This window comes from Schistocerca serialis, chromosome 1 (genome assembly GCF_023864345.2).
Source record: "Schistocerca serialis cubense isolate TAMUIC-IGC-003099 chromosome 1, iqSchSeri2.2, whole genome shotgun sequence".
In the NCBI taxonomy this organism is placed as follows: Eukaryota; Metazoa; Arthropoda; class Insecta; order Orthoptera; family Acrididae; genus Schistocerca; species Schistocerca serialis.
The window spans coordinates 720,250,875-720,276,006 of record NC_064638.1 but is presented as its reverse complement, the minus strand read 5'-3'; the positions used below and the strand labels follow the sequence as shown (position 1 = coordinate 720,276,006).

Here is a 25,132-nt window from a genome sequence, read left to right as displayed (position 1 = left end):
AAGATTACTTTTACTTGATATTTCCTTAGGATCCTACCTATTTTAGATGAAATGTTGCCGACGTGACAGACACTCACCTGAAGATGGCTGGATGCTTGCCAGCCAAAATATCATGGCAGGAAGTCAACATGATCCAACAGCAATCCCGAAACCTCATCAAACATTCAGTACGCCGGGAAAACTTCAAGAATCAGAAGACCAATATTCTCTACTAAAATTTAGTATTTTTACTACAGTGTTAACGGCCGTCCATACAGCACTACAAAACATAATGGCTTTCCCTGGATGGGATTTTTTATGTATGCAGCATCTCTTTGGGTGCTTTGCAAACAAAAGACAAGTGCTGTCCAAAACATCCATTGTATATGTAGCCATGAACAACTGGGTGGTCTCTACTGTACAGGGATATCCATACCTTTTTCTCTGGACACCAAACCATGTTGGCATTCCAGATAATAAGCTGGCTGACAGGCTAGCCAAAGAAGCCACGAGGAAGGAAATACTCAAACTAGTTATTCCAGGTGCTGACTCAAGGACACATGTCCATGACATGTCCTTAGGAAATGGGAAAACAAATGGCAAGGTAGTCCGCAACCGAATAAACTATGGACCATCAAACACTTCACCAAGGTCTGTCAGATTTTGCTAGAAGCTCAAGAAGATGAGGTATTGGCTTATGCTGTCTCAGAATTGAACATATCTAAATAACTCGAGACTTTCTACTATGAAAAGAACAAACCCCCAGGTGTGTCTGTGGAAGAACATTGTTTTGCTACATCCTGAAGACTGTAAGACTATCAAAGATCGGCGACATCAAATGGACCTAAGGCAACACTTGTCAGAGATTGTAGCAGATGATGAAACAGCACCACCCAGTCTGTTCTTCACACCTGAGCCTGGCTTGGACAGCAAAATATATCCATTTCTGTGTTAACCTAAGATACTACATGTATTAGGTTGCCAGTTTAACTCCCAAGCAGTGATCTTAGTTTTCTATTCTGAGAGCTGAATTTTAGTAGGCTAATTACCCATTTATGTACCTAATACAAAAGTGTGATAGTTTTATTACCATTGAACAAAGAGAGGAACAAAAAAAGGCTTGTACCTATATTTTTGGATGCCAGGCGTGGATAAAGAGGCTAATAACCACATATTCAGAATCATCATCTGTTATTCATGAACACACATTTTCAATAACTTGTCAGTGGTCATAAAAAGTTTTACTAGTAGTAAAGTCCAGTTTAAGAAAAACTAAAGGATTTATTGGTAGCCAACTCCTCGTCCCTCAGCGACTAATTTCAAAAGCGGTGAACTGTGTGCTGCATGTGTGATTGATACTGTCAAATAATATGAGTATTACATATAAGCTGACTTCTGTACAAATTCAGTGCAACAATGTGACCACATAGTATTGAGTATTTAAATGTTTTGTGACAGATTTCTTCTCAATTAAAATATGTTTTAAGATGTCGGGTTGTCGAGGTTTGTATTGTCAACTGCTTTCTAATTACATTGTTGTTGCCCATTTCTGTCCAGTTTTGTGTCTAGAAAAATTAGAATTTGTTAAAATTTTTTTCAGTTACTTATATTTCTGCTAACCATTGCATCTTCAAGTCACTGTTGACTGCACAGTGCTGTTACATTGGCTATCTCTATTATTCAGACACTTGTTAATTGAAAAAAAAAAATCACTGTTCTAATCACTTTGCCTAGTTCACCCCCAAACTGCGTTGCTTTACTCTTTTCCTGCCATGCAGCTATGCAAATGCTGACACGCTTACCATTCTTAGATTCCTCAGATTTCCGTCTCAAAAGGTTTCATGATGTCAGGGTGTACGCAACTATTGCCAAGTTGTAACACACCTGTTTTCTTCCAGATATGTAGACCATGTTCAGAGGGTGTCACATCAAGGTATTTGTAATATACAAGGTGTCAAATCTTTTGCGTCAAATGGAATCAGGTGGTAGGGAATCCACAAGTGATTATATTGAGATAGGGAACCAGTGGTCAGAAATGCTTGTTTATTGTGTTATGGACATACACAGCACACACCACATGACAACAGTGTATTTCGTAGTAATTGTTAAGTAATGACCATCAGTCTCAGTGCATGAAGGGAAACAGTACATGAAGTTCTGACACACTCAAAGATTCCTGGTGTCTGTTGTACCAGGAGACAGACACAGCTTGGACACTAGCAAGCAGATCTTTGTCCATTTCAATGAGGGCTTCATACACCAACCTCTCGACATAAACCAAGGAAAAGGCTCACAGGTGAGAGATCCGGTGATCGCACTGGCCATAGGACAGGACCTCCCGCAACGATGAGGGTACATGTGCTAACGGAAATTAACATTGAAATGGGCTGGTGCACTGTGTTGAAACAAATCCTTTTGTGGAAAATAAGGGGTAGAGTCTCAAAGAACTGTGGCTGTACATCTTTGCAGAAACACCAGGTAATGTGGACCAGTCAAATGAGAAGCAGAAAATAAGGTCCTATTAGGTATTTTGAACAATGCTCGCCCATACGTTGATCAGAGAATTGCTGCTGGTGGCCACAGAAGTGGGTGGCCTGGGGATTGTCCTCACTTCAAGCATGGCTGTTGCAGCTGTTGAAAACATCACCACAGGTGAATGAGGCCTCAACTGTGAACAATAAAAACTGTGCAAAATTCGGCACTACGGCACTGCGGTGGATAATCCATTGACAGAAGTGAATGTGGGGCTCAAAATCCATTGGTCCCAGTACTAGCAAACGTTCTTTATGACAGGAGTGTAGTACCTAATCAGTCAGCACTCTCCGCACTTATCCTTTGAAGTGTGCGTTTCTCAGGCAAGTTGATGGCCTCATATGCTGGGTAATTCGCCAAATGATCCAACACTGTCCCCTCAGTCTGCTATTCAGACATGTCTGTGGCGGGAACCTTAGCCGGCTATCTGTGGCGTGAATGACCCTGACTCTCGTAAGTTGGTATCCAGAGAGATAAATGTCTTCCAGTTAAGATGACACCTGTTGGGAAAGTTATCTCTGTACATTTGTGCTGCTTTACAGGCATTACTTCCTGCTGCACCATACTTTAAATGCATTCCTACCCGACACCAGGGATAGTGGTGTGCATGTGGCACATGTTGCACATGCTATGAGCTAAGTTGTGTACATCATGTCTGTCTGATGGTGAGGTGTGTATGCTGTTTACCACCCACTGCCTGTTCCAGTGTACATCAGACACAGTGCATCTTTGTGAGAGTGTGGCAGAACTGTGTGCACTGTTGCAATTCAAGCATTGAGACTGGGGGTCATCGCTATGAACGATTACTGTGAGCTACATTGTTGCAATGTATGCTGTGTATGTCCATGAAACAATAAATATGCGTTTGCGACTGTTGGTTACCTATCTCAATATAACTGGTTGTTGATCCACTACCACCTATGTCAATTTGACTCAAAAGGCTTGTGATACTCTGTATATCGCTTGAATTTGAGTATTCATCAGTTACCGAGCGAGGTGGCGCAGTGGTTAGCACACTGGACTCGCATTCGGGAGGACGACGGTTCAATCCCGTCTCCGGCCATCCTGATTTAGGTTTTCCGTGATTTTCCTAAATCGTTTCAGGCAAATGCCGGGATGGTACCTTTGAAAGGGCACGGCGATTTCCTTCCCAATCCTTCCCTAACCCGAGCTTGAGCTCCGTCTCTAATGACCTCGTTGTCGACGGGACGTTAAACACTAACCACCACCACCTATTCATCAGTTGATTAAGAACAGAAGCACTGTGATGATATTATACTTGCAATTTTTTAAATACTTTTTCATCACGCATTTTCATATCATTCATGTGCCACTGAACAACTGTTTAATAGCAGAGCAACTTTCCTACAGATGTTTATACTGCGTACACTACAGAGAGTGATTAGAACTGTAGAGGTCAGGGTGTACAATCTCTGGAGTGACATATGAAGCTGCCTTTGATAGTTCAGGGCATGTAGCAGTCACGTCCCAGGGCATGGCTGCAGTGGAGTAGTGGCAGGTGTTGGATGGCTGACATGATGGAAACATATTTCCATAACAGTCACTATAGAGTCTTGTACCAAGGAAGCAAGGGAGATGGTGGTGTTATGGGTGGCTGGTACCCTCTTTATACAACACAAATGCACACATGGACTAATACGGTTCTTTATTTCCATGACCTGGATACTTAACTTTAATAGAGTGCTTGTGTTGTGGTACAAGCTCATCAGTAAAGTTCTCTTACAGTCGGTATCAGTAATCTTGCTATTACAAACTTTAGTCTCACTGCTAGTCCCAGTCTGGTCACCATGCACTGTCGTAGCCTGAGTGAGTTAGTGAGGCCTTCTGGTCAGCGGCACCACTCTTACGTACATGCTGATGGGAGGGCGCTGGCGGCGTGTTGCTTGTCGGTGTGTTTATGGCCCCTCTCGTGATAGGCGCACTTAGTACAGTGCCTACTGTTGATCTTCGTGCTACATCTTTGCCGATCTGTGCTGGCGACAGTCAGTACAGTCACGGCAGTGGATATGGAGGCAGAAGGCAATCAGTGGCTTCTGTGATGCAGGTGGTCATGGCTGGTGAAGCTTGCCAGTGTCACCAGGAGCCCGCAAGTTGATAGCATGCTGTGTGTTCCCTTGGGTGATGGCTGCAGCTGGCAAGATGCTGTTCTCAGCACAGTGGCACTGATGATGACTCAGGAATGAGGGACAGCATGTTCACATTTCTGGAAAAATCTCACAATACATTTCATAGTGTGACACACATATTACATTGTTGCTACCTTGTCTTAAATAAAACTTGTAAAATTTTTTAAGAAACACCCATGGAGAATTAAATTAGCTACTGTTGGTTGGTATGCACAGTGTGGAAACAAGCCAGTTACATTGACATGTATGCAAAAGGATTGCGAGAGGCACAAGCTATGCTCTGTGAAACCTGCACTGCGCAGTAGTAATAGCTTGAGTGAACAGGATGGTGTTAAAACACTAGGACTCGAACCATGTTATGAGCTACATGACTGGGTCCTGGGTAGTAGTGCAACAAAAGCATCCTGTAGCAGTATAAATAATTGTGAATTTTGAGACAGATTCATTTGAAATCCAGCAGTACTTCCCCAACACCAGGGCTTGCCAGGCAGTGAGATGATGGATGTTTGAAACTGGGTCAGGGCAGCTGCCTCCTGTACCATATCCAGGCTGTGAGACTTGGCGCCACAATGCAGTAGATTTCTGTGTGCATTTGCCGATGCGAGACTCCTAGCAGGAGGCAGTGGGTCATGTCCTATGCTTTGGCGGTCTTCCCTCGTCACTGCAGAAGATGCGAGTGGTGCCAAAGTTTCCTGGCTACAGTCATGAAACAGCAGAAGGCAGATGCACCAAGAAGAAGAAGTAGTGTGCCATTGATATCAGGGCCTTGGCCTGCTGGATTAATGCCAGCTTGCTGCCTGGCCTGTCATCAGCAACGCAGGACACTAATGCGTGTACCGTCTTGCGGGGCGGAGGCCAGCTGTTTGCTGATCATCTGTTGCAAGCCACAGTGAAGAGGGGGTGTGTCTGCCTCACATTGGCATTGGAGAAATGTTTAATTTAAAAGTAATAAAGTGTTTTTCTCAACCACCAGTCTTATCACTGGGACCACTCCTTGCACAGGCTGCAACAGTGGTGCCATAGGTTGTGCCACCCTCTAACAAAGTGGTGTCAGAAATGGGTTTACCAAGAGGACTAATGAAGTCATAGAAGATTTTTCAGACAGAATTAGAAAAATCAATGTGCATACATGTGATTTACCACAGAATGATGGGGTGGACAAGGTAGTGCTACAGGAACCTGAGCAAAGGGCACTCATTGCTTTCTTGAAGGGTATAGCACCTGAGATGTCTAGGAGGGTGTGCACTGGTGTTGCAAGGGATCTCCATGCAGCAGTGAGGCTAGCAGTGGAATTTGAAGAAACTAATAGTGTGACAGGAGTAAGAGATAGACGAAGTGTGTTTGCAACGAATATAAAATGTTTCAGTTGTGAGTGTAATGGACACATGCAGAGGGAATAACAATAGAGGTGGTCTGGGCACCCACTAAACTCAAAAGGGAACCCCAAAATTGCCAAAAGGTGTACCCAGTAAAAACAAATGCAGGAAATATGAATCCAGAAGCAGAATGTGCCACAGCAGGTATAATAAGTGGAGAAAGGTATAATTTCTGTTCAATACAGAGGCGCGTGTCTCTGTGGCCTCGAGGGATTAAGTCAGTCACAGACAATGAGGCCTACTGTGTTATAATTTGTGTTAGGTGAGGAATAACAAATTATATGAGGCCACCGGGGTCAGTAATGATGAATTTTCAATTTGAGGCAACCAAGTTTAGGCAGTGTGTAGAAGTGGTATCTCATGTAAGCAAGGGTTACAGCATGATCTTTAAGGCTTTCTCCATCAGCAACATACCATTGACCTTCAATGACATGTTGTGAAACAAGAAGAGGTGTGCAGTGATGGGATTGACTTACTGAAACCATCTGTACGGTGATGTAGGTTTCCCAACATTCAATCTGGTGGGCCCATGTTGGTGGGTAATCAACAAAAAGTTTCTGAAATTTTGCATGGTCTTCTACAGCTTTAATAAAGGAATATTATGCAGACTAGTTGCGTAGCATAATGGTTAAGACGCAGTCCTCCCATGCCAAATGCTATGAGTTTGAATCTCATTAGGTGCTAAGTCCGCCCTCGGTAGTAGAGTGGTCAGCGTGACAGAATGTCAATCCTAAGGGCCCGGGTTCGATTCCCAGCTGGGTCGGAGATTTTCTCTGCTGAGGGACTGGGTGTTGTATTGTCCTAATCATCATCATTTCATCCCCATCGACACGCAAGTCGCCGAAGTGGTGTCAAATCGCAAGACTTGCACCAGGCGAATGGTCTACCCGACTGGAGGCCCTAGTCACACGACATTTATTATTATTATTATTATTATTATTATTATTATTGGGTGCTAAGAATTTTTTTAAATTTTAAAATTTGTATGGAAGTGACTTTGATCATTATTTTATTCTGGTAATTGGTTTAAATATAATTTTTTAATTTCTGTTTCTTTGTCATTTCAATTTAATGATCATACTAACTTTCTCATTTGCTCTCATTTGCTCTCATTTTTCTTCCTGTCTTTCTTTTCCACTTGGAATCGTTGTTCTTGTGATTTTAATTATTTTTGTTTATTAATTGCTATTTAATTACTTCCATGTTATCGTCCAGTATTTTCACCCTTGTTATTGCATTCATTATTTCTATTCCGCCTCTTGCTTGAATTTCGTTATAATCCCTTCCTTTGTTTAAATCTTCATCTGCGTTATTTTGTCCATATTGCGATAAGAATTCATGTTTACAAGTTTGTATAACGATTACCATCCAAAAACACATACATCCTGTAATGAAAAATACATTTTAGGCACAACTGCACAATCATTATAAATAGATTATTTTGTTTTTTGTTTGTTAATCAGTAGATTGGCATTTTGAAATGTTTAAATATTATGATAGATAAATAAAACTAATTAAATTGAAATGCACAAAGATACCAATTGGAAAAGAGAGTGAGAGGAAGAAAAACTGAGATCAATCAAGAAAGTTAATATGGTGATTAAAATGATGTAACTAAGGAATATAAATAAAACGGATTACATTTAAACGATTAATTGAATAGAAGTAATTATCAAAGTTATGTCAATAAAGATTTAAAAATAAAGAATTTCAAAGCATCTGACAAAATTTGAACTCTCAATCTTTTGCATATGACAGCTGTACCTTAACTACTACACCATGCAACCAGTCTGTGCAATACTCCTTTTAATAAAGCTGTAGAGCATCACATGAAATTCTAGTTTTTTTTCCACAAATGAGGGCCCATCAGCGTGAATAGTTGCAGGGTGTGTTACCTGCACCTTATGCTATGTCACTGTGTAGATTATTTCAAAAGCTGATTCCACTACTAGAGAACTCTCCTTGTTAGTGGGAAGACATTATGGCTAGTGAAAACTGACTGTTGTCAGTTTTGATTTGTCATAATAAGCAATCCAGTTACACTGTGAGCAATGACATTGAGGCTTAATTCACATGATTGCGTGTTGAACAGCACTGGGAAGCTGCTTTGAGTGAGTGTGGAGCTTGACTTAGCAGTTGATATGATGTGTACTCTGGAAATGCTGAAGGTTAGTGATGTATTGAATACAGTGTGTTGCCCAGTAGGATAAAGTGTTGTACACATACAGGAAAAGGACAGAGGTGAGGTAACACCTATCAGTGTGGGTAATTTTGGTGCTGAGGACCAAAGGGAACATTAGTGGCAATGTTAGAGATTCCAGAAGAGGAAGATTTCTGCACAAGAGGTGCATACTATGAAAAGGTGCAGAATGCCTGCAAGAGTGCATTATGTGAGAAAGTGAAGCATTTGAGGGGATTAGAGAAAGCACATATGGAAAAAATGTCGTTAGAGTTTACAGATTTGTTCCTTCAACAGTGGCTGTTGCCAGCATTGTCTGTGACTCAACACAGGATTCCAACAGGGAATGAAGTGCCAGTATCTTGGAAGCCATACAGAATATCATGGTCACTGCAGCCAATTTTAAAAGAATTTATCAGCCAACTGTTGGCTGACTGCAATCAGCTACTCACTGAGGTCCATTGTGGGCTGTAATTATCATATGACAGCAAAACTTGGCAGATATGGTAATGCATTAATATATGCATTAATATGGAATCGATTTGCACTGGAAAACAAACCCGTTCCAGTTGTGGCCACCAGATGCATGTCTGGTGCTTTACACTGTTTGTATGATAATATGACAGCCACACTCTCATTTGACAAGCCATAATTTGAGTTATCTATGTGGCTGCCGAGAAGAGAGACTGTATGCTGTTAGTGAAAGTGTTTTATGTGAACAATTATAGCGCTGCATTGAGGGAGTATCTCTGACGTAAAGCTCTGAGGAGATGCTTCTGGTCATTAAATGGTTTAAAGATGATGATAATGACATTCAAAAATACGAGTGAGCTGGGTGTGGCATCTGGAATGGAAGGCATCCTATATCAGTGGAAGTTATTGACGAGGTGGGAGCTCGTGCAGTGTCTGAAAATTGTCCATCCCATGATCCACATCACAGAAAGTTTTGTGGTGTATTTCACACTGATACTCGTGTAATATTCTGACAGCGCAGCAACCTCATGATCTGCAGCAATGTTCTGAATCTTGTTGTTTTCTGCCATGGATCGAAGTTGATGACATGTGGGCAGACAATATGCTATGGAGTGATGAGGCACAGGGTGCAGTGAATACACAGAACTGCTGATTTTGGAGTAGTGTTAAACTGTGTGTTGTGCACAAAGAGCAATTGCATTCGCCCTATATGCCTGTGCGACGTGGATTGACAGTGTCTATTCTCAGTCCATTATTCTTTGAAGAGAATACACTCAGAGGGGCTATCAGGCATACCGTGACATGTGTATGTTATTGAGACCTCCTTGTACAGGATGTGATTCTTGTTTTGGAAGAGCACAATTGTGTGGAAACCACTATTTCCAAGCAAGATGGAGCAACAGATCATGCAGCTCACTCAGTGATAAATCTGCGTAATGCAGCTTTCCAAAAATGTTTCCTATTCACAGTGCTAGGTTTGCATCTAGTGACCAAAATTGGAACTAATTTTTTTTTTTTCCATCGTAAATCCAGTCTGCATTTATGTACTATAATGTGTACCAAGTTTCACTGATGTACAGTATTACAGCCCATGTGGAGCTCTTTGAGTAGCTGCACTTTATAACCCCACAATAGAAGAGGGGTGTAGCCCACGGGGAGCAGGAATTGGAATTGCAACAAAACAGTCTATGGATGATTCAAGGAAATACAGTAAGATGACCACAGATTCTTAGCCCATTCTAAATATCACTGAAACAATTGAGTATCTTGGGCAATACTGGTATTTCTCAATGATGGATTTGAGGAGTGAGTACCATCACTTGGAGATGATTTGAGAGGACAGACCAAAGACTGCATTTTTAGTACCTTGGGGATGTTAAGACTGTAGAAAAATGTCATTTGCTTTGAAAAGTGCACCAGCACCATGTCACCATTTTTTTTAAAAAATGGAGTGTTGAAGGGATTAAAGCCCCATAAGTGTTTAGTGTATTTGGATGACATATCTTTATACAAGAACACAGACAGTGACCAAGGGAAGTATTCAGGAGATGACAGACTGCACGTTTAATGCTGAGTACCAAGAAGTATCATTTTAATTTGGAACAGGTAAATTACTTGGGACAAGTAATTAGTAAGGATGGTGTGAGGACCGATCAGAGATTGATACAGGTGGTATGAGATTTTCCAGCATCAGGGACAAGCAAAGAATTACAGCTGCCTGAGGCATGGTCTGGGCAGCTGCTTCCCACACTAAGTCTACTTTGTAGGACTTGATAGCACAGCACAGCAGACCTACCATTTGCATGCTGGTGCCAGACCCCTGGCAGGAGGCAGCAAGTCGTATTGCAAACGCATCATTCTTCCCTCATCACCTCGGAAGATACAAGCTGTGCCTGAGGCACTCGGGTGTGGGCATTCAACACCAGGTGGCAGACACAGTGAGAAGAACAACTGTTTTGCTAATGTCAGGGTCTGGGCCTACTGACAGATGGCTGGCTTGCTGCCTAGCATGATGTCAGTATCACAGGGTGCTGACACATGTACCGTTCTGCTGGGCAGAGGCCAGCTATCTGTTGACAATCACCAGCCAGCCATGCTGAAGTGAGGCTTGTTTGCCTCGCATTGACAACTAAGAAATGTGTGATTAAAAAGTAAAAAAGTGTTTTTTGCAGCCACCAGTCTTTCACTGGGCCCCACCAGGTTGCCACACAGCCCACTCCCCCACATGATCTGCAACAGAGTTATGCCAGAGATTATACCAACCACAACAGTATACAACATTCTCCAGTTCTTCTTGCTCTAATTCATTGTGAATCACATTGTTTGTTGGATACTTGTTAAATTAATAGCTATTTTCTAATATTAGTTCAGTATGATGCTGATTGATGCAATGGGAGCACTGTGTTTATTCACTAAGTAGCTGAGAGATGAAAAGCTGCTCCTTATATGTTGCTAATTGTGTCATTAATCGGTAATCCACTACCCCACAGTTCCAGTCTCATCATCCGTTTAAGTTGACCCTGCTCATAGCAGTTTATGATGACCACTTTGTGTTTGAACATGTAATACACTCCTGGAAATTGAAATAAGAACACCGTGAATTCATTGTCCCAGGAAGGGGAAACTTTATTGACACATTCCTGGGGTCAGATACATCACATGATCACACTGACAGAACCACAGGCACATAGACACAGGCAACAGAGCATGCACAATGTCGGCACTAGTACAGTGTATATCCACCTTTCGCAGCAATGCAGGCTGCTATTCTCCCATGGAGACGATCGTAGAGATGCTGGATGTAGTCCTGTGGAACGGCTTGCCATGCCATTTCCACCTGGCGCCTCAGCTGGACCAGCGTTCGTGCTGGACGTGCAGACCGCGTGAGACGACGCTTCATCCAGTCCCAAACATGCTCAATGGGGGACAGATCCGGAGATCTTGCTGGCCAGGGTAGTTGACTTACACCTTCTAGAGCACGTTGGGTGGCACGGGATACATGCGGACGTGCATTGTCCTGTTGGAACAGCAAGTTCACTTGCCGGTTTAGGAATGGTAGAACGATGGGTTCGATGACGGTTTGGATGTGCCGTGCACTATTCAGTGTCCCCTCGACGATCACCAGTGGTGTACGGCCAGTGTAGGAGATCGCTCCCCACACCATGATGCCGGGTGTTGGCCCTGTGTGCCTCGGTCGTATGCAGTCCTGATTGTGGCGCTCACCTGCACGGCGCCAAACACGCATACGACCATCATTGGCACCAAGGCAGAAGCGACTCTCATCGCTGAAGACGACACGTCTCCATTCGTCCCTCCATTCACGCCTGTCGCGACACCACTGGAGGCGGGCTGCACGATGTTGGGGCGTGAGCGGAAGACGGCCTAACGGTGTGCGGGACCGTAGCCCAGCTTCATGGAGACGGTTGCGAATGGTCCTCGCCGATACCCCAGGAGCAACAGTGTCCCTAATTTGCTGGGAAGTGGCGGTGCGGTCCCCTACGGCTCTGCGTAGGATCCTACGGTCTTGGCGTGCATCCGTGCGTCGCTGCGGTCCGGTCCCAGGTCGACGGGCACGTGCACCTTCCGCCGACCACTGGCGACAACATCGATGTAGTGTGGAGACCTCACGCCCCACGTGTTGAGCAATTCGGCGGTACGTCCACCCGGCCTCCCGCATGCCCACTATACGCCCTCGCTCAAAGTCCGTCAACTGCACATACGGTTCACGTCCACGCTGTCGCGGCATGCTACCAGTGTTAAAGACTACGATGGAGCTCCGTATGTCACGGCAAACTGGCTGACACTGACGGCGGCGGTGCACAAATGCTGCGCAGCTAGCGCCATTCGACGGCCAACACCGCGGTTCCTGGTGTGTCCGCTGTGCCGTGCGTGTGATCATTGCTTGTACAGCCGTCTCGCAGTGTCCGGAGCAAGTATGGTGGGTCTGACACACCGGTGTCAATGTGTTCTTTTTTCCATTTCCAGGAGTGTAGATCCAATACGTTCGGGTTATTTGAAAGTAAGGGTACAGTGGCAGTAAATAAAGTAGGCCTCCTCTTACTCCTGCTTACCCTAAAAACAACTGTAACTTGAAAGCCTTTTCATTTGTCTTTACGACTTGGGTCAAGCATACACAAAACCCGTTCCTTGGCTACTCCCTTGTCATGATATCCACAGCCTCACAATTACTTTTAACTAAAAAAAACATAATTTCAAATGCATTGATACAGCAAAATAAACAATATTCTCCCAAAAAATTCTTAAAACAAAATTCGACTGCCAGCACTGATTCTCATTAATCCACATAACCTCTGGCAATCCTCAGTGTGCCGTAAACCACATAAATTCCTCACAACTTACCTCACAGAAATCGCTTGAAGGCACTTATGGTCATCCATGATTGTGACATTACATCCTCCTCCTGCAGCCCTCTTTAAAAGGCTGGATGCTTGCAACTCTTTCCACATACGCATCATGAATGAATAAACCTTTCTGTTATGTCAATACATCCTCGTCTTTCCCAATTCCTTACACAGTAAACTCCCTACCATGCCTACAGCTACAAAAACCTCAAAACAGGTAAAGTAAATCTGCCTATATTGACAAAAACAAGAAAATTACATGGAAAAAAAACATAAACTTCCACAACTTTTACAAGAACCCCATATTTTCTACACAATTAATCACAAAGAATAAATACTGTCAAAATACACATGGTAATCTACCTATTTACTTGTGTGATCTGAGTGTGTTCAGTGTACCTCACATGTGGCTTGCTTGCATGTGTGTTTCAGTCTTCTTGCTTCACTTTTTATGTGCTCCATCTTCCCAGGCGCGTCACTGGTACCTGTGGTAACCTGTCTTGAGCGTCATTAAAAGGACAAGTGCACCCTTCATGGACAATGGCCGTCCATGTTGCCAGTTGCAGCTTAACATTTACCAGTGACATCATTTCCACATCTTGGTACAGTACCTGATATTGCATAGTAAATTTCTTCGTCTTACCCTTCAGTATACACCAGCAAGCTAATATCACTCATGGGCCAACCGTATACTCTGGGGATACCTATGCTGTCCCATTTTCTTGTGATGCTTGGAGTGCCTTCATGTTCACCTACTGCACTCACTTCCACACATCCTGTAATGTTTTAGCAAAGTTGCATACAGGTTCCCTGTGTTTACTTTCTGCCATTGGTTTCATAACCTCAAATGGTGATGGCATCTTCCTTCCACACACTATCTGGTTTGGCAAGAGACTGATACTGTCATGCACCTTTGAATTATACACAGCCATAACATATGGTAGATAAACATCCTTGTCTTTACGGTGACTATTGACATAATAGCTCAGCATCTTCCTGGTTGTTTGGTGAATGTGTTCAGTTCTCCCATTAACTTATGGGTGCAACAGTGTAGTTATTAGTTTCCAGATACATACCAGGTGACACAATTATTTCATTAGCTCTGACATAAGTTGTTGCCCTGATCCGTGATTATAGTCTCAGGGATGCCAGACTTCAACAACCAGTCATTTAATTTCTTGCTCAGAATATGAAGCATGTAGGTGCAGGTTGCACCTCACATATATCTGGGTAATGGCCTTGGAGGCCAAAACCAGTCATGGATTCTAAAATAAAAAGAAAAGTACAGTTGGTGGTGTCACATTATTCAAAACTAGTTGTCTACTATCAACTGCGCTATGTATTTGCTTTCTGATTTTGAATGACAGTCACTGTGACATATCACAAAAAATGATTTACAATTATCAAAACATAGCAGTTGTCCACTGACATCTGGCTAAACAGATATAAGCTGTTTGTCTCAATCATATCAAGTGGTTGGTTGCCTCTGTTAACCCCTGGAGTAGTTCAGGCTGTGGTTGCTTACATTGCTTCTAAATGTGACCTTTGCCCACACTTGTAGCACCTCACATCTGCAAAGAAGATGCTCCTTTGGTCTTGCATCCCTGTCTGCACATCCAACTCTTCTAACTCTGTGATTATCCTGATGCAATTGGCCAGACCTCTGGGGTTTCCTGTATAGACCCTCCTCTACAATACCACATGGAAGCCCCCTTAGAAAAGCATCCAGTATTCTATGCTCTACTTCCTGAAGAATAACACTGTTTGCCTCACTGTTCTCTGTCAACTGATAGGTCTGAGCATTTATTTCTCTTATATAAACTATCCACCAATTGATTTTGCCTCTGACATACTCCACTCAGTTGCTCATGAAAGAACCTGTTTTGTTTCCTATAGTACTGCAAAATCTCTTCCTTAAGCTACCTGACTGTATATGATTTGTCAAGTCCTCATGATATGTAACATACGACTTAGCTTCACCTGTTAAGTTCAGTTTGGCCATCTGCAATAGTTGTTCAACTGTCCGGCCGTAGTCTTTTGGCTGACTCTAGGCCACCTATGAATGCCAACACGTCCTCCACTGTCTGGCCCGAAAAAGGGATAGTGCATCTGAATGTTTTCTGCCTTTAGAACCTCTATTGCATCTAATAGAGCTTGAAATGCCTCCTGCGGGGATACAACCTGTGTATTTGCCTGTGACATAGCGGAACCTTTATCCACCAAAATTAAATATAACACAATAACAGAGAAAAAACAAAGATGGCAGAAATACAGACTCTTTCAATAACAACACACTGCTTTTAATCATTTTATGCAATCGTCATTGACTCTGTACGCAGCTTGGCAAAATGACCATAGCACTGGGACACGTGACACATAAAACACTGCCTGTGCAATGGCTCAACAGAATGCACAGCTTGCATCTCATTGGCTGCATGATTGTCCCCAGTATTTTCTGATATGTTCTCCCAACCCTCCCCTTGCACACAAACAGCAAAAGGAGGGAGGGGAGGGGGGGGGGGGAATAAGTCCACTCACCATGCTGCATCATCAAAGCTGAAAGCTGAAGCTGGCATAAACGTCCACAATCCAGCCATTTTTATCAGCTGAGAATTTTGACACTACTTGTTGAAGTAATGATATACGACCTCTGTGGTGGCAGGTGAAGCTGGCTGTGATAGGTCAGGCTGTGTGGCAGTCCACCTCTTAGAGCGTGATTGCAGTGGAGTGGTGGCAGCTGTCAGGCAATGGACTCTCGTGGAAACAATACTGGTTGTATTAGTTCTTCATTCCATTTGAATTACAGCAGTGGCTACAGAGTTGGATTGATGTCAGTGGCCCCCATGACATAGGTGGCCATGGCTGGTGAAATGTGTCGATGTCATCAGTGGCCTGCCAAAAGGATGCTGAACTGCATGTTCCCTCAGGTGATGCTGGCAGCCAGTAGTGAGCTGCTATCAGCTCGCTGGCAGTGGTGCAAATTATGGAGTGTCACCAGTTGGCATGCAGTGAATGGACAGTACATGACCAGAAGCAGCTCGCCTAGTCCCATTGCTCAGCATGGCGTGTATCGGGCTGGACTATATCAAATCATGACATACAGGATGGGTGATGGTGGTAAGTGCCAGCAAGTATGATAAGCAGCAACAGTGTGTGCCCACACTGGACAAAGATCAGTAGCAATGTGCACCCTACTCTTGCTCGGCAGCTAGGTGGCCCAGACTTGAACTCACAGCCTGTCATGAAGGTGGCCATCAGGAGATTGTAGTCACCCATTGATGGCCTGACAGTATGAATGCATGAAGTTAGCAGCATTCAGACTCAGCACTGACAGTGGCCTGCAACTATTGAGTGCAAAGTCCAATGGTGATGGCTTGCTGATTCATCTCAGTCAGCAGATGGGCTTAGACCTCTCCTTGTGACTAGCGGTTGGTGATGATGACTGTGTAACTGAATTTGGCAGTGTGTATGCAAGACTGGTCAGCCAGTGTTTCTGAAAAGGCTGTGGTCATGGGCACTGAGTCATAACAGGCCACATATGTTGGGCGTGATCATTGGGCAACCACGACACCATTTGCCTTTGCTTTCCTGTTATGTCAGTGCCTGCACAAGACATATCAGTTCTGCATTGTGTAAAACACCTACTTTCAGAGGTGCTGGCAAACTTCTTTTGCAGTATCAGCTCACTGACTAATTGCTCTTGTGCCAGGATTCTTAGTTACTGGGACACCTGTGATGCTTTCCTTATGATTTCATTTTGCCAGGATTCTTAGTTACTGGGACATCTTTGGTGCTTTCCTTATGATTTTGTTTTACTGAATCTGTCACAACAGCCATTTGTTATGCCAGGCTGAACTGAGGTGCAACAAAATATTAAACCAAATGTGTGCCAGACAAGACAACAGAGCTGAAGTAGAAGTGCCATTGGCACGCAGACTAGCTGCCTCACAGTATTCCTGCATTGTTGACACAGAGTTATTTCCTAGTTGTTGATACAAATGAATATGCTTTCCTGTGCTTCATTAAGTTTATGGAGGTTAAGCTACATGTCTTATACCCTGTAAGCTAATAATTGGTTAACGAAACAAATTAACTCTGTACAACATCCACAATTTCATGATTTTATTTACAATCAATAACATAGTAACCATGGGCTAAAATAATAAATTGGGAAAGTGTGGTTTTTGGATCACTTACCAAAAAATTGGATGAGTCAGCCACCCGATAACAGATTAAAAACTATTCCTAGGTATTTTAAGAAGCATGACAGACATTTCAGTGAGTTTTGAAATTTATATCACATCAGATCAACTTACTATACCTTCTTCTTAGAGTGTATGATATAATTTGCTAAAGTGTAGAATACAGAATTCTCTCTAACACACACACACAGCGAACTGGAGGTACTGCTCTTTGGCAGAATAAGCATGTGCTGCAATTAGCTCCAGAGTATCTGGTGGCCATCCCTCTTGCAGTAGCGCTGTTCCTCGAAATTTAAATCTCTCTCTTGGGGAGGTCCCCAACGTCAACCACTGGGAATCTGCACCGATTACCTTCAGTGCCATGCTGCCAATAAAGCTGTGGTGTCTACTGAAGCTCCAGAAATGCAAAGTGTCTTGTAGAAGACATCATTTTGATGCAAGATGATTTCTGGTAGTAAAAAAGTTTTCCATTCAAGACTAGCATCAGAGGTAATTTCACATTACGATGTCGCCCACAGGATGGCAGTGGCTTACGATCCACAGATTAAAGGCTCCACAGAATGCTATAATGAGACATTGACAGATATACTCTTGGTGTATGTTGATGGCAAGCAGAGAGACTGGGAGACAATAATGCCCATTGTTACATTCGCATGCAACAAACTGAAGCAAGAGACTACAGGCTTCACATTGTTCTTTCTACTTCATGGTCATGTCAGTGGATACATTCTTCCCATTTCAGCTGTGTGATATGGAGGATACCTGCATGAAATACGTGATCACCAGGTCTGAAGAAGCAAGGCAGCTGGCTCATGTATGGACTTTGGACACAAAGGAGAAAGATTGAGAGTGCTATTAGGCCAAGCAGTGGCCAGTGAGATATGGTCTGGGAGACTTGGTATGAATGTTCACACTGTATTGAAAAGAGGGGAAAGGAGGACTATTGGAAAAGTTACTAAAAACTTTTGTGGGCCATATTATATCATTTGTCACTTGTTGGATGTCACATATGAAGTCAAGATTATGATCCTTCATCAAGAAGACAAAAGCACATAGATGTTGTCCATGTCCTCTGTATGACTCTGTACCAAAGTCCAGATTGGCGATGGGAGGATCGAGGAAGCTGAAGACATATTTGTCAGTCACGATTCTTCGACAAGAGGGACTGTCTTCAATGCTCAGTGTGGTTGAAGAGGATGTAACAACATGACTATGATGTGAGGATCTACGAGAGGAACATGGACAAGATCTAAATCCAGGGTACCATAGTTGGCTGCAATGACAGCTTCTGAAACAGTGGGTTACTGTTACTCCAGGAGAGGGAGCAGTGCCGCAAGTTGTGGTGCATACAGTGCGAGGCAGTTGTTAGGATTGATGTCTGGCATGTGTGTGTCGCCATTCAAACACAACCACCAGAAGTTATTTCTTGTTTAATTATCATTTCTGGAAGGCTCTTAGAATATCTTATGTGTGTAATTTTGCATGATCTGGAATATTCACTGTTTGTATAAATAACTGCACTGTGTGTCCAGGAGCTGCTAACATGAATAACGTAGAGGTAGATATCCTCAGAGTAGTGAAGCAACTTAAATCTTTTAACAAAAACAAGTCTTCTGGTCCAGATTCTATACCAGTTAGATTACTTTCAGAGTATGCTGATACAATAGCTCCATACTTAAGAATCATATACAACCATCTGATCGACAAAAGATCCATACCCAAAAACAGGAAAGTCGCACAAGTCACACCAGTATTCGAGAAAGGTAGTAGGAGTAACCCGCTAAATTACAGGCCCATATCATTAGCGTTGATATGCAGCAGGATTTTGGAACATATATTGTGTTCAAACATTTTGAATTACCTCGAAGAAAACTATCTGTTGACACACAGACAACACGGATTTAGAACGCATAGTTCTTGTGAAACACAACTAGTTCTTTGCATGTACAAAGTGTTGATTGCAATTGACAAGGGATTTCAGATTGATTCTGTATTTCTGGATTTCTGGAAAAGGCTTTTGACTCTGTACCACACAAGCAGTTTGTAGTGAAATTGCGTGCTTATGGAATATCGTCTCAGTTATGTGACTGGATTTGTGATTTCCTGCCAGAGAGGTCACAGTTCATAGTAATTGATAGAAAGTCATTGAGTAAAACAAGTGGTTTCTGTCAGTGCCCAAGGTAATGTTATAGGCCCTTTGTTGTTCCTGGTCTATATAAACAATTTGGGAGACAATCTGAGTAGATGTCTTAGGTTGTTTGCAGATGATGCTGTCGTTTATTGACTAGTAAAGTCATCAGAAGATCAAAATAAATTGCAAAACAATTTAGAAAAGATATCTGTATGGTGCGAAAATTGGAAATTGACCCTAAATAATGAAAAGTGTGAGGTCATCCACATAATGCTAAAAGAAATCCGTTAAACTTCAGTTATACAATAAATCAGTCAAATCTAAAGGCTGTAAATTCCACTAAATACCTAGGTATTACAATTATGAACAACTTAAATTGGAAAGAACACTCAGAAAATGCTGTGGGGAAGGCTAACCAAAGACTACATTTTATTTGCAGGACACTTAGAAAATGTAACAGATCTACTAAAGAGACTGCCTACACTATGATTGGCCGTCATTTTTTAGAATACTGCTGTGCGGTGTGGAATTCTTACCAGATAGGATTGGCAAAGTACATTAAAAAAGTTCAAAGAAGGGCAGCATGTTTTATATTATTGCAAAATAGGGGGCAGAGTGTCACTGAAATGATACAGGATTTGGGGTGGACATAATTAAAAACAAAGGTGTTTTTCATTGTAGTAGAATTTTCTCTCGAAATTTCAGTCACCAATTGTCTTCTGCGAATGTGAAAATATTTTACCGTTGCCGACCTGCTTAGGGAAAAATGATCACCATAATAAAGTAAGGGAAATCAGAGCTCGCACGGAAAGATATTGGTGTTAGTTTTTTCCGCGCACTGTATGTGATTGGAATAATAGAGATTTGTGAAGGTGTTTTTGTGAACCTTCCGCCAGGCACTTCTATGTGATTTGCAGAGTATCCATGTAGATGTAGATTTAGATCCATTCTGTGCTGTCTATTGGTGTTCGTAATAAATGTGCTTACACTGCTAAGTGTTGTATTTCATTGAATACCCTGTTTTTGGATTTGACTTGAGTGTGGTGACAGTAAGTGTATCAGTTTACATTTACAACTCTGTTAATTTCATTGTTCTGTTTTGTTTGTTATTTTTTGTAGTTCTATGACTAAATTCTTCTGAAACATAATAAAAAGAACTAATCTACTGCTGACACTTCCTGACTCCGTGCACCAATTCGTTTTAGAGCAACGCTTACTTAATATGGCTTGTTTTATTAGTGTAAATATCATTCTTTCCTATTAAATAATTGTCTAAGGTGCTCATTTTCATGTAATGCAAAAGAATCGATGTAATTATTACTGGTTTTTTCCCAAAAAGAGTGTAGGAACACCTTGTAAGAAATTATAATGCATGCTGCCACTGATGTTTCCTTCTTATTGGTCATTATTTTCATTTATTTATTTTTGTAGCATCAGTCATTTGCACCAAGCATATTTCAGAAATCACACCATTTTTGGTAATTATTTGATTTGTCTCATCCTTAGTTGAATGATAAGAAAGGTTATCAGTCTTTGTCATAATTGCAATTGAGTTTGTCTTTTTGCCAGATGTGTCAGAAGGAGCAACATGTCAACCTTAAGATAAATGCAGGACTTTCTCAAAACCTGTCAAAACTTTGTGTGGGAGCTCTCAAAATGTTACTGCAAAGCTGATGTTCTGCAAACATTTTGTTTGTATGAACTAACGTGAAGGTGTTGAAAGAGTTGAATGTGTTTCCCACTTCTACTTTTCCTGGGTGCATTTGAATAATTATGGCTAAAATGTCAGAGGTTACAGATGAACATCAGCAGCCTGGATATTTACCAAAAGTAGTTCAATAATTATGGAAGAAGACATTTGATAATTACTGGGGATTATGAAAACTACCGAACTGTATTTGTAGTGTTGACAGAAAGTGCAGCAGGATTACAGCTCCTGCTAAATCTGGGTCAACATTTTATAATTCCAGTCTGTAGTCTTGTGAGTTTTTTTCTAGATGAAGATTATTTTTACCTGTTGATGTTGAGGTGTATGACCACATCAGTGTGTTTCCATAAAACATCATTTGGAGACACACTCCCACTTCTGGAGCCTAAACTTTTGCTGGAAGAAGACTGCAAATTTGATTATTGTTTTGCACGGTTGAAGCTTTTCTTCTCACAAGATACATAATGAGACTCTATCTTCGTAGACAGTTAAACAACAAAAGCCATGTTTAATTATGAATTATCTGGGGAAGAAGGGCTGTAGAATGTACTTTTGGTGTGTTATATTAGTGTCAAAGATGTTGATATTGGATACTGTAAACTGGGTATACTTTGACCACTGTGGTTACTTTGACCATTCATACACCAAAACTTTTACAGCTCTCTGCTGGCTCTCAGTTGGGTGTGTAATATATACTGTTTGATGGTGAAGTTCCATCAATATACGCTAAATTGACCTGAAAATCTGTAGCATAATGGGAGTTCTAAGCTAAGTTGGAAAATGACAATTTGGTTGCGAGTTGGTGAAGCTGACACATTTCATATCTTGGTAATAACTTTATTGTTATGGTGCATATTTTATCCATTAAAAAAATTTGATTAGCTAATTGTTTATGTGTGCCATTGTAATGATTTTGCAGTGCACTGCAGTCTGATGGTATTCGTAGGTTCAGTATTTTCTACTACAATTGTTAAGAACATGATTTAGTTAACATTGGTATAATTTATGTAAAGCTGCCTTCTTATCACATCAAATATTACTTACAGCCAAATGGAAGATTTGAAGTAAACAAAAAGATTTGTTTAAGCATATCTGGCCATCATCCAGAAACATGGCAACCCTCGTGGTCCATACGTACTGCTCTTCTTGCACTGATAGCATTTATGCCAACTCCTGGAAGTGGTACAATTGGATCTTTAGACTACACACCAGAAGAAAGGAGAAAACTAGCCCGTAGGTGAGTTTTGATTGTTTGTGACCTAGGTATTGCAGTTTGTCATCTTGGTTACAGACATGTTTATAATATATTACAATGTAATATAATAATCATCTACTCCTTACTTTATTCTTAAACTCTACATTTGTAATAAATAATTGCGACTACCTGTATTCTGAAGAGTGTATGTTATCAGTCGGAGAGTTTTTGTCTTCTTATAAAAAGTCATAGACAATATTTTTAGCTATATTCAATCAGTGGCTTTTTCTGGATGTAACTTTTACTTACTTACTTACTTACTTACAATTCATTGAATAGGTTAGTCTCATTCACATCTAGTTTGATTTACTTTACTCCAAAGAGGGCTGTGTTTGTGAGGAGGGCACTGTTATTGAATTTATGCACGTATTTTATTGCACCTTTTATACTTATGAAAATGGTATTAGAAAGTCGTAGGTGGAGTACAGATGAAACAAGAGTGAAGGTAAATAGTCACTGTCTAGTTAAAAGTGCTGAACAGATGAGAGACAGACAGACAGGATTGAGAAGGTTCCTGAACTTTTGGACTGTTAGCTAACAGACACAAGCATGACTTAATGTTGCTACATTCTTACCCTGTTTACTTGCTGCTTCTCCCTCCCAGACATCAATCTCCCCATTTCTGATCCCATGCTACTCTTACCAACCCTACATGACAGTTCCTCATCTCAATCTGGCTGCAAAGCTGGAGCAGTGAATTCAGTGTAGTTAGCTGTAGCAATTTAGTCAAGTGGAGTAATGTAACCAGACATACGTGTGTGTGTGTGTGTGTGTGTGTGTGTGTGTGTGTGTGTGTGTGTGTGTGTGTGCGCGCGCGTGTGTGCTTTTTTAAAAAAAGAAATCTCTAAAGGAGAACATCGTCTGAAAAACTGACCTAGTTTATGCCTCAACTGTACATTGAGTGGTTACCTTTTCTCCTTCTGTTATTTTTTACACATGTTGTTTAATTCAGTCATGACTTGGAAAGAATGGTTTCTTCACATTGATTGCATAACAATGTTAGAAGCATGGTCTTTCCTTGATATTTAGTTCTGGAAACTTCATCTAAGCATATCATTTACTTGTGAAAAATAAATCCTACATATTTCTAACATTTGTGATGCATTCATCTGGATGCTGTTGCATAGTAAGCAGTATAAATTTACTTATTTTAATTTTTTTCTCAGACTTTTTAATTTTTTGAAAAATCGTGGTTGCACATGGGAGGATTACTCAATTTATTTCACAGCCAGTTTGTCATTAGTAGACCATCATCAGGTCTACATCCAACAAGAAACCAAAATAAGACAGAAGAAAGGACAGCCATACACAACCTCAAAATAAATCCTGGCCTAATGATCCTACCTGCAGACAAAGGTTTTGCCATTGTTGTTAGGAATGACAGTGACTACCTGGCAGAAGGCCTCTATCAGTTATTTAACTACTCTGCCAAAGTGATCTCATCCTAGAAGTCCAGCGTAACTTCCAGTCCCTGCTTAAAGCCTTATTCCCATCCTAGGACCTCTCCCCTGAATCCATTTCCCTCCTCACCCTTATGATATGCTGCGCACCCACCTTCTACATGCTCCCCAAAATCCACAAACCCAACAGTCTCGGATGCCCCATTGTAACTGGTTATTGTGGCCCCACAGAAAGAATTTTAACCCTCATTGACCAACACCTCCAACCATTTGCCCATAATCTAGACTGCCACCTCAAAGATACCAACCACTTCCTTTACTGACTCTCCACAATCCCTTTACTTTCTGGATGCCTACTCATGACTGTTGACACCATTTCCTTATACACCAACATCCCTCATGCCCATGGTCTTGCTGCTATTGAACACTACATTTCGTAATGTCCTTCAGACTCCAAATCCACTATCTCTTTCATCATACACCTTTGTAACTTTATCCTAAATCACAACTACTTCTCCTTTGAAGGGAAGGTATACAAACAAATCCTTGGCACAGCTGTAGGCATTGGCATGGCACCCTCCTATGTCAACCTATTCCAACCTATTCATCGGCGTATGCCAACCTATTCATCGGCGATCTACAGTAGACCTTCCTAGCCTCCCAAAACACCAAACTCCTAGTCTATTTCAGGTTCATTGATATCTTCATGATCTGGACTCATGGCCAAGACCCCGTATCCTCATCCCTTCAGAGCCTTAACACCTTCTCTCCTATCCGCTTCACCAAGTCCTCCTCAAACCAGCATGCCACCTTTCTGGATGTTGACCTCCTTCTCTTTGATGGCTCCAGCCACACCTCTGTCCACATTAAATGCACCAATTATCGTGGTACCTGCATTTTGATAGCTGTCATCCCTTCCATACCAAATATCCCTCCCATACAGCCTGGCCACCCAGAGATAGCGTATCTGCAGTGACAAGAACTCATTTGCCCAGTCTGTGGAGTGTCTCACCAAGGCCTTCACAGACAGGCACCATCCCCCAGACCTGATCTGCGAACAGATCTCCAGTGTCATTTCACCACAAACCACCAATACTCCCACCAACCAGAAGAACGAGCTACAAAGGAGTGCCCCCTTTGCTACACAGTACCAACCCAGACTGAAACAATTGAACCACGTCCTTCGTCAGAACTTTGATTATGTACCATCATGCCCTAAAATGAGGGACATCCTACACAAGACCCTTCCCAGCCCTCATAAAATGGTGCCCACCCAACCTCCACAACATCCTAGTCCATCTCTGTGCCACTCCCTGCACCAGCCCTGTGGAAGGCCCAGATGCAAGACCTGCCCAGTCCATCCACCCACCACTTCCTATTCCAGTCCT

The 25,132-nt window shown here is 42.0% G+C and overlaps 1 protein-coding gene across 1 annotated transcript in view; it reads left to right on the top strand.

Annotated features, from left to right (window-relative positions):
- The window catches only part of LOC126481349 (ubiquitin-conjugating enzyme E2 J1-like), a 65,312-nt gene that overhangs the window by 6,604 nt on the left and 33,576 nt on the right, over positions 1-25,132 (top strand). The window contains exon 4 of the mRNA XM_050105047.1: positions 22,136-22,326. Within this exon, the coding sequence (XP_049961004.1) occupies positions 22,136-22,326 (191 nt within the window). The remainder of the gene's footprint in view (positions 1-22,135; positions 22,327-25,132) is intronic.